Source organism: Ceratosolen solmsi, unplaced genomic scaffold (genome assembly GCF_000503995.2).
Source record: "Ceratosolen solmsi marchali unplaced genomic scaffold, CerSol_1.0 scaffold56, whole genome shotgun sequence".
Lineage (NCBI taxonomy): Eukaryota > Metazoa > Arthropoda > Insecta > Hymenoptera > Agaonidae > Ceratosolen > Ceratosolen solmsi.
The window spans coordinates 4,324,836-4,336,845 of record NW_011948425.1 but is presented as its reverse complement, the minus strand read 5'-3'; the positions used below and the strand labels follow the sequence as shown (position 1 = coordinate 4,336,845).

Sequence of the window (12,010 nt, the reverse complement as noted above, 5' to 3'; positions counted from 1 at the left end):
TTAATAAAAAATCACAACTTATAAAGCAAAACTCACGATCTTGATACTATTTAGCATATAATAAACTTACCTAAAAATTCCTTTTTTATAAAATTATTCTATGACTTTTATGTGCGATAAAATTGGTCCAAAATAATATTATTCAAAGCTATTAACAATAACAAATTATAATAATATCCTCTTAAAACAAGCCGATTATCATAAAAACGACAAAATAATTTACTTACGATAAAAATCACGGAGAATTTTAACATTTTAACATGAAATGCGATCGAGTCCTGCCAAGTCTAATAAATATTCGGCATTTACATAAAGAACGCGCGCGTTCTACCATTCCCGCTCCCCCCCCCCCATACTTCGCACCCTATAGTCTTGGCCAACCTAAGAAATAGCAAAACGATGTGAAATCGCATTCTGAAAAAGGAGAGCAGCAAGTCGAAGGAATATAGTGCTCGTGGTGCGTGTCGAGCAGGCCTCGTACGAGCATTGTACGCATGCGTAAACGAAAACGCCAATCCTCAAAGTCGCGCTCGTCGAACAACGACTCGCCGCATCATCCACTCGGATATCACAAAATATCTTACGCTTACGTTTATTCCGTATTATCCGGACGAGGCGGGAGTATCCCAAGGCCGCTCGTCTCCTCGCCCAGGATTGGTGACGCAGAGCGCGTTACCAGAATGAAAAGAAGCCAGGGGTGATCCGCTACCCGCAGCCGCGGCGTCGTCGGGAAAAGTTCTCCTAGATAGGCCCGCGAGTCGCTTACTCAAACAGAGTGGGCCCATTACTTTTTCCTTTCAGCAGCTCATTGTGTGCAGTTAAGGCAGCACTGGAAAATCCGATTCACTTTTCGTGCAATTTACGCTTTGCGGACGATTGTCACTTCCGGCGAAGTGCGGGAGGAGAGTCCGGAATTCGGAGTCGCGCAGGACGCAATGGGATGATAAAGAAGACGATGATAATTCTTCGGCAACGAGACGCGTTGACGAGTCGGCGGAGATTGTGGGAATTATGTGCTAATGCTGGGCGTGTGATACGCGTAAAGCGAATGACGTAAACTGTCGAGCAATTGGGTGAATCTATTGTCATGCACTTGATGATTATTATTTTCGACTTGTTATAATAAGTGTCCAGTAGACCGCAAATATTTATTGCATTGCATCATCTTATTTCTTTATGTACATTATAATTGTGTGGCAAAGGCCAGTCTCGTACGTACTATTATTTACTTACTTTTATTGAAAAATCATTGTTTTTTAGTATGGATGAAATTTTCGAGGACCAAATTTCTATTATTAATTTTAATAACTCTCGGCACTTTTGGCATTCAAGCATTTCAGTATTCAGCAATTTTCGTTATTTCACAATTCACTGTTTTACATGATGGATTTGACGGATATTTATTAATTTAATAGGAATAACTATTTAGTGTAAGCTTGAATGAAAAAATAAAATTATATATAAGAGTGTTCAGAAATTTTAAAAACGATTTCCTTCATTTCTAAATATTTATAAATATTCACAACAAAAACAAAAATAAAGCAAAAAACGTTTCCCTAATAATAGGAATGACATTTTAATTTTGCTAAATGTTTAAATTCTTTAAATTCCTATTTTTAATTCTTCTGTTAATTCTTATTCATTCGAAACAAATTCTCTCTTTTGATACAATGATTATTTGTAATTTATAAACGTATGTTTCACAATTTGTAAATAGTATGTTTGATAATAATTGAAAAGTATATACATACATTTAAAGTTGATTTCATACTTAAAAATTAAAAAGTCAATTTAAAATCAAAGTTTGAAGAAAAAAGAAAACTGTATTATGCAATTGAAGGTATTTAGATGAGATTTCATAATAATTTGTATTTATTTATTTTGATATAAGTACTTTGAAATATTTATGACTTATCTATAAAGTTGTTACTTTTAATAATACATTTTCCTCGTTGAATTATGCATAGTTAATTAATTTAAAAAAATAATAATAATGGAGAAAAAAGAAAATTTTAATAATAAGAATAATAATAAATTGTTATATTTAGCAAATAATCTGAATTTATCAATATTTAAAAGAAGCCGTTTTATTTAATATTATTACATCGATTTCAATAACCCATACAATGATGACTCGACATAAATAAATACATTACCAATGTTATTACCAAGATTACACATTGATTTATGTATTAATTAATGAATATCTAAAAAATATTAAGTAAAATGAAAAAAAAATCCATTATTTATAAATTAATCGAGTAGAATTTGTGTAATTATATACGAGATAATATTCTCCGAGTCTTCAATGAATATTCAGAAATTAAAAATCCATAAGAATTGAAATCTAAAGATTTTTAGCAGATTACTTACTATACACACCCATATTGAAGTAAAAATAAATAAATAATATGAAATAGTTATTATTTGATGTATTGAAAAAAAATCGAATATAATTGAATGTTATTGTAAATTTATCCATTGATTATTTAAGGCTAACAATAATACATGGATATGCTGCCATTTGATAATCCATAATTTCGAGGACGATAAAAAATTCTTTTACATTATCATTAATAATTGAAGTATAAACTGTATTATTTAATATTTTAGTATGACTCAAGATAGAAAGAGTCGTCACGTAACTCATAGTTTTTACCTTTTTATGCTCTATTTACATGCAGATTTTATTTTCTTACTAGTAAATTTATCTCTTCTCTCTCATAACTTCCAAACTTTATAATGCGTATGTCTGAGATAGAAGTAGTAGTCTGCATTTTACCGATAAGACTTTAAGTAATTTTAGAATAGACCGCAATTTCACTTAATATACAGGATTTATGAATATTCACTTGTATTTTAATGAATGTACGTAATTTTTTTTTCATCTATAATAATTACTACGCTATATCTCTCTCTCTCCTCTCTCTCTCTCTCTCTCTCTCTCTCTCTCTCTCTCTCTCTCTCTCTCTCTCTCTCTCTCTCTATATACATATATATATATATATATATATATATATATATATATATATACGTATGCTCGCCTATAGTTAATTAATAAATTAATCGTTTAAATTCTTAAGGAGATATACGTCGAACGCCAGTAGAATTTCAAACATCGATATTAATTCCTCGGCAGTGATAAGCTTGAATTTCGATTTTTAAAATAATAATCATAGTATATAACAATAGACCAAAGACGAGATGTTGTCCGTGTCATGTTTCTTTGTTCATATACAACAATAAGTTTTTACGGTATATTATTTGATAATATTTCAACATTTTGAATAATCGTAAGTTAAACTTGATTAATAACAACATAAACTGAATCAATACGGTAACATTGTTTTGGAATATTTTTAAACAATGATCGTTATTATTATTATTCTCCTGTCGTTGTTAATCATTTCATGGCAACATGAGAATTTGATTTTTAAATCATACATAAAAGTTTCGCTCGTACAGAATTAATGTAAATATACTTGATTTAGTGAATTTCAATTAAATTATCGACTATACGATCGCTCGATATTATCTTTATATGTCATCTCACGTAATTCAATAAACGATCAAATACGATTTTCTAAACTAGAAATTCGATGAAATTGCCAGGACTCTGATAAATGATGCCGAATAAATACACGAAATGAAACATATTCAAATTATCATTAAATTAGCATTAATATCCGCATCATAACCAAAGCACAATAAACCCAACGCAATGGCCACTTTCGTACATTCGTATTTCATAATTTTTACCAATAATCCGTTATCATTTTTCGAATATAAAATTATGAGCGCAAATTGCTTTACCCTAAAAACACTCGCCCTAAAAGCAATTCAACGTACGATTACCGAAGCTCATAAGAACGGCAAGAATTTTGCTTTTGTCTTGCTTGACGCCGGCCGGCGGAACTGCAAAACAACCGAAGCGCACGAGGCAAAACCTCGGGAAAAATAATAATATCATGTACGCGCTGCGTAGCGTCCTTTACATTAATCCGGCACGGAGCTGCCACGCCAAAGCCATTATTAAATGATAATTGCCGAATGGAGGGTGGCAATGGTCGGTAACCAGCGTCAACATCCCAAGCTCTCGTTCGCCATGCTAACGGCTATTGTTACCCAATGCGCGTATCGGCTGCGCTTTCGCGCTCGACTGACGTTTCCAATGGGAAATCCAGGATGGGAGCATATGGGGGGGGGGGGTACGCGACGCCAACCCAATGCGTCATTGGATTGCTTAATTCAAGCAACGCGCCTCGTGGAATTCTCCCAATTAGCCTATTTAAGAGGCTGGGGTACATTCACGTGTAGTTGCGCCGTCGAGTTTCGTTTCGCGTTAGATAATGTTTGGACACGCGGTGCGAGTAAGCGCGAGTTCGTTCGTCTCCTTTTAGCGGCCGAGGACTTGGCTTTGTAATTGCCGATTGTGCTCGGCAACGGTAACTGCGAGTCGCGGTCGACGGGACGGTTTTCTTCCCAACTCGGCAAGTAAATCGAGTTTGCCCGGGCAATTGCAGTTTCGTAGCTGTTGACCAAATTACTTGACCATAAGGATTATTGATGTTGCGTTACGCGGACAAGTTCTCGTTGAAATTGAAGCAAAATGTGTAATTTAATTGAAATGGAGATTTGGAGAGAGGACGACTTCACTCGATTTTTTTTCTCGAATTACCCACGACAATGGCAGATTGAATTTGTCTCGTGTTACAGCGGATTGTTGTTAGAAGTCATTTTAGACGCGTTAACTCCGCGTGTGAGTGAAAGTCATCTTGGGTAATAAATGTCAATTAATCACTGAAAATGTGAGTGCTCGTACTTTGACATATTTGACGGATAGGGTTCGAAGGTGTAAATGCTCAACTAGATTTGTGTGTCCTTGTGTCTAGGCCAAGTATTATGTGCAACAATTCATGTATTGATTATTGCCTGGAATTCCATAATTTAATTACCAAGACGAGCGCCATGATTTTTTTCTCTGTTATATCATAAATAAATGACATCTCGTTAGACTTTGTTTGCCTAGTTAACGAATAATTAGAGTAATAAAAATACGAGAATTTACAAGGAGGAATAGTTCTGTGAAAGGACATGTTTCTTACGGCAAATGAATTATTATAATACAATAAAATTTTAATAGAACTTTGTCTACTTTTCTCTTAAGAGCACATAAATGTTTTCTCCGATCAATTTTATATTTATTCGTGCACAATAAATAAATAAGAGAGAAAAAGAAACAATATTATAGATGTACTAATTAGTTAGGTAAAATAAACTTAAATTAAAATTATCGAGACTCGCATATACGTTAAATTTCCATTAATCTGCTTATATATGTATGAGTTGCCTAAAGCCGTTAAATTGATTATTTGTAAACTATGTGCAACTTATTAAAACAACATTTATTTTTTTATGTTGAAGAAAGAGTTTTTCCATAAAAGTCTATTAGAAAAGTATTAGAGATTGTAAAATTATTTCTCTCAATAAGACATCGAGTGTTGAGCACATTTATTAATTATAACATTATTAATTAAGAATTTAGTAGGCTTACGTAAAATTTCGCTGTACTTTATGGAAAATTTTAGGAGCATCAATTGTTTTAATTATTTTAATATTATTTTAATATATTAACATCAATTTGTTTAATATTATTAACATCAATTACATTTTAATTACCGATTGATATAATGTATGAATATACATTCCTACGTTTATAATAATTGTGAAATTGATTTTAAAGAGAAACATTTTTTATAAGACACAATTGATGAATTTCTTTCTTAAAAGACCATAATTTGTAAGTAATAACTAAATTTAGATTAAAAAACTCATATGAAATTGTTGGCAATGCAGAATATTGTCAATATTTCATAAATGATTTATTTATTTAAGAATAATATTTAATCAATTTATAGTACGTAATTATAATCATTACATTAAGCCTGTATAATTATATATTTAGAGAAATGAAGATGTTTATTATGGTGAATATCTAAGAGATTGAATAATTAATAAGAATAATTACTAATTTTACGTAATAATATTTATTAAATAAAATTTCGATTTACCCATTTTTTCATTAGAATTTTACTTTTCATAATATTAATGAACATATTGTTTAAAAGGTAAGTAGATTATAAAGCTTAATTATCAATAAACCATAAATAGCTTATACAATGTTGACTTACTAAAAACTTAACCAATTCAGATATGAATAAAAGCAGCCTAAGATAATACATTCGTAATAAGATTTTTTTATTTATTATCCATATTATATGTTAATCGCTTAAACATGGAATGTTGTTTCTTTGTTTCATAATATGCCGCGTATATTTTTATGTAATACATTTTGCATCAAATATTAATTTGAATGTTCTAATTACATTTTGGGCGCGCGCGCGTGTGTGTTCGCGCGTGTGTGTTTTGCGTATATATATAAATGTGTGTGTGTATGCGTGTGTGTGTGTGTGTGTGTGTGTATAAAATTAATTGCATAAAGGCATTATAAAGCCTATAAACTTACATAACATTTTCTTAGTAAAACAAAAGTAATTACAATTACATCTCGCTACGTCATCAGTAATATATTTAGAAATATCCCACGTTTACTACGCACTGAATAATTTTTTCCACAGTAATATTTACCCAAATAGCTTTCTCCCTGAAACTTATTTATTACGTGATACATATAAATAAATGATTGTTGTATCGTTTTAATAGCAATTTCAAAATGCCAAATTAATATGTAGAGTTAATAGTTTATTAACATTATGATATTCGAGTTATTTGATCGGGATGGAAAACTAAATTATTTCGCATTATCTTCTATATAATATCGTTTGAATGAATGGTATATTTAATGATAAATATTACTAATATTTACTCATAAATGTTTACTGAAAAATTATAATAAATGAAAATTCTTTTGTTACGATAACATTTTTCTTAATAAATATAATAACATGCTTAAATAATCAAAAAACCATGTTTAATTTTTCTATAATTTAATTTTGTCTTTTTTACCATATACTAAGCTGATTCAAATAATATAATTATTGTCCACTTTTCATATTAACAACATAATCATCATTAATAGCATTATTATCTTTCTTGATAGATTTCATGATAAAGCTCAAAGTAATAATATATTACACGTTTAAAATACAATTTGTTGTCTTTGCAGTGCAGAAATTTGGGAAATATTTATAAACTTGTTAATACAATATAAACATCATAAAATGAACGTATAGCAATGCTGAAGAGAATATATTTCGACGATGATGCAATCATATATCATTTTCGTACTAATAAATGTAAAATATGTCAAACGTTCTGATAAACGTATATTGGTAGAACATACCAATTCTACTTACTAAATTTATATTATAACAATGATAATAATAAATATTATAATGTTTTGAAATTCGATTAGCTAAAAATATTAAATTATTTTACATATTACAGTTACTGTCCTCAAAATTATCTTCAACGTAGTTTTAGTTTTATAGGAATTAACACACTTACGTTTCTTTTAATGTCCAAATGTGAAAGTGAAACAAGGTAGGCAATTTATTATGTTATAAAATACTTTTACTTTATTTTCTCACGATAAATATCTAAAGATATTTAGTTTAATAGGGCAATTTGTGCATAATACATTTGATAAATGAAGTGGAGTTATTGATAATTGAAATTAAATTAAGTTTGCTTCTGAGTAGATAAGCATTGTATTTTCAATTAAGTTGATCGGAATTTCAAAAAAAAAAAAAAAAAAAAAAAAAAAAAAAAAAACTGAAAAATTTATTTTCAGCTTTATTTATGTCGATTTGGATCATGGCGATATCAAAAAAGAAAACTATTTGTTATGTTGTCAATACTCTTAATGTATTATATTCATAAAGTGTCGATCACCTACTTGATTAAAATCAACAATTATATCGATTAACTTAACCATACACATGAATGAAATGATGAATATTTATGAAAATAGTTATGAAATATTTTTATTTTGTCGCTATACATTTCATTTATAATGTGGCCGAAGCGATGAAAGAAATTCATTCGATGAAGAAAATTTTCAATGTCCTTATTATTAATTGTTAATCTAAAAATTAGATTTAATAATGTTTAAACAATTTCTTAGTAGCTATACAATAAGTCCATTAGAAAGTAATTGTCTGACGTTATTTAAAAAATTGATCTATATTTCAAACATAATTTGTTGCGTTAATAAATTTATGGCTCGAACAATCCGATTGTTTGAGCTCACAGGATATCGCGAGGTCAATCACATCCTTATTATAACAATCAAAAGTAACGAGTACACGTGGATCGAAACAGATCCTACAACCCTACGAAGGGTTTAATAATTTTTTATTTACATTTTACGCTAATAGACTATTGCCGAAAAGTTACGCTTGAAAATTTCTATAGAGCATTTGAATTGATATAATAAACAAAGGCTAAAGGACATTCGCAACGCCCTTGTGCTTTTTACTTCCGTTAACAATAACACGGAAATTTTAACTAATTAACATAATTCAAATTTATAGTAACGAACGATAATAACATAATTCCTTACTATATAAAAAACAAAACAAAGCAAAACAAAAAAATAATAAGTCGTTACAACGATCCGACAATGATCGATAAATACGACGAGTATCTTGATACTAATAGACAGCGATGATTTAATAAAATTGTTTAAAAATAAATAGAATTATGAATATTAGTACTAATTAAAAAGAAGTTTCTCCCGTAGCAGCATTGTATTTTCAATAAATGATTGTTATGAAATTGGTATGGTTGATGAAATATCTTACCAGCATATTATGGAATAACGAGCAACTTACGTGTGTGGCATTGCAATAGATCATTCCTACACCTCATTCTATTTGTTATTTAAAAATAGCGGAAGAGAGACGAGGTACGGTTAGCGGCTGCTCGATTCGAGTAATGGGTCGTCTTTTTTTTTTTAAATCTTCTTCTTTCTTTTTTATAAAGAATGCGGTGCGTCGAAGCTGTGTGAAGAAACATGGGATCCTCAATTTAGACCCTAAACTCCCAATTATCCACGAGTCCACGTTCAGCGGCTTACATAAGATGCTTCCGAAGTAGTCGAAAATCCCAAGATACTTGCGAAATTGGTTTCTTGCGTTATCCTAGCCGAGGTTCAAGCTCTCGTGGAACTTTGCAAAATCGATTCTACGGAGCACATATTTGCAGAAAACGGCCAGGGATTCAAGGCGCATTGTGATGGCCGCTTTACTCTCTCATTCTCAACCCATCTCCCTCCTCTCGACAAGTATCCAATCGAGTCTGTGCTAATAATTCCTTTTCTTATCGTGAAATTGTGCAAATTTGCGCGTAGCGCGCCTTCTTTATGGCAACCCACACGCACTGATGTACGTCGATTGAGCATAGTAGTGGGATACCAATTTCTCATTAATACCGAACATGGAAGAAATGATTTTCTTATAATAACGAGATGTGTGATTTATGCTAGATGAATATGAATTCCCACTGATTAGTCACGCAGTATTTATAAAGTGATTGATATTTTGATAAAAGTGTAATAGGTGATCACTAACCGAACAAATAGTGTCATTCGAATGTAGTAAATTATTGTTGGATCCAATTGTATTTACACTTGGTCATTACAAATTTACATTTACGAATTGTTTATATTTAATCATATGTGTCTCATAATTAACCTAATTAATTTTCTGTTGAATAAGATAAACGGCTTATAAGAAAGGATATTCTTAATACTTAGAGTAAAATATTCGGGTTATTGTCAATTTTTAAGATCAAAGTTATTATTTAAGTTAGGTCAATGTTAAATTGACCTAATTTTCTGTTTAATAAGATAAACGACTTGAAAGAAATTATATTTTTAATATTTATAGTAAAGCATTCGGATTGTGGGTGATTTTTAACATCAAAGTCGCTATTTAATATCGACGAATAATAATTATAATGCTTGTTGAGTTTGAATGGCACATATTAAAAGACAATTAACCATTTAATTATTAATACGTTAGATGAGAGCTTGTATTTTTTATTAATTTCTGCGACTTTTCCATTATAAACATAAACATGAGTAGCTGAGCAGAAAAAAATCTAGGCCAATAATGTTTTAAATTTGAAAAATTCTTATATATATGCGTGCGTGCGTGCGTGCGTGCGTATGCGTATATATGTGTGTGTATGTGTGTGTGTGTGTATGTATGTATGTGTGTATGTATGTATGTGTGTGTGTGTACATTGTATGTAATTTAAAGAAATAAGCGCTTCAAGTTTAGCATTGACTGAATAAATTTACAATCCTTAATTTCATTTTGAGAATAAAATTTCTGTCAAGGACTTGTTGTCACGCAAGTATTTAGACTAACGTCGATACCTATTTTTATAAAAGAATCTAAAAGTCTGACTAATCTGTTAGATATATGCGAAACAATGTATGACTTTTTAAAGTCTTCTTAATGTTTGTGCATTCGCTAAAAAAAAGAAAATGAAAAAAAAACCATTGGAAAATTCCACATATGGTCATTGTGACTATTCGGTTGAAATTTCATAATAAATCAGCAGAGCAGAAGAAATCTGTGATCGGTTTGCGAATTTGTTTATTTGATTGTAGAGAAATAATACTTATAGAATAAGATAATTAATCGATGCCAGATAACGGAATTTTTAATTCTTTAAATTGGGTGTATCAATTATTAATGGTCAATAGATGTATGATAACAAAATTTAATATACTTACAATGCAATTATTAAATAGCTCGTTTGTAACAACAGCGGTAACAGCAACAACAGCGATAACAGCAACAACAGCGATAACAGCAACAACAATAACAACAATAACAATGACAACGACAACCGTAGATGCAGCAGTTACAACGACGACGTACCAATAACAATAACAATAACAATAATAACAATAATAATAATAATAATAATAGTAATAATAATAATAATAATAATAATGATAATGATAATAATGATAATGATAATGATAATGATAATGATAATGATAATGATAATGATAATGATAATGATAATGATAATGATAATGATAATGATAATGATAATGATAATGATAATGATAATGATAATGATAATGATAATGATAATGATAATGATAATGATAATGATAATGATAATGATAATGATAATAATGATAATGATAATGATAATAATAGTAATAATACCCGAAGTAGGTCGATGTTTGCGCAGAGGTAAATGAAGCAACGATGGATAGGACAAAAATCGAAAATAGTATTATTTTTCACCTCGATAGTACAAAAGTATAAAGAGCAATATTCAAGGAAAGGGGCTGAGGGTGTCTAGGGCGGTAAGAGGGTGTCGATTGGATACTTGGAGTATATCTTATTGGAGAAGTTCTTGAATAGCTTGGATACGGTGTCCTCGAGGGCGGGCTTGATTTCCGCGGCGACGGTCTTCCAGTTGTCGTTGAGAAAGAGATTCATGGCGTCGGCGAGCGTCTCGTCGCCATTGAAGAGGTTGTCGAGGTGGATGCTCGCGTGCCCGACGTCAAAGTCGCAATAGAACTCGAGGACGCGGAAGTGAATGTTATCGGTTCGCCGGTCCTGGTAGCGCTCGCCCTGGATCGTCACCACGACGTCGATGTCCGTGTAGTTGCCGAGGGCCGCCCCTTGACCCGTAATCGGCAGCATCAGGATCTTGCCCTCCATTTTGTAATCGGATTTCATCTCCAGACGGGGCACGTACAGTTTCAGCCTGATGCGATCCTTGTCGGTGTCGAGCCTGCGGGAATGAATCACGTTGTTTTTTTATTCTTTTTTTTTTTTCTTGTTTTTTAAATTTAGTAGTAATTCAAGGTGAGAGCCTCGCAGCTAAACGATTGCCTTATCAACTGGAGACGTTTCTTCTGCATCATCGAGTTGCAGGAGCCGACGAGGTTATTGTTATTATTATTATTATTATTATTATTATTATTATTATTATTATTATTATTATTATT

The 12,010-nt window shown here is 31.0% G+C and overlaps 1 protein-coding gene across 1 annotated transcript in view; it reads right to left on the bottom strand.

Moving 5' to 3' along the window:
• Positions 1-11,351: 11,351 nt before the first annotated feature.
• Positions 11,352-12,010, bottom strand: part of LOC105363027 (uncharacterized) — a 2,592-nt gene continuing 1,933 nt past the window's right edge. Inside the window, exon 4 of the mRNA XM_011500597.1 lies at positions 11,352-11,793. Coding sequence (XP_011498899.1) covers positions 11,352-11,793 — 442 coding nt within the window. The remainder of the gene's footprint in view (positions 11,794-12,010) is intronic.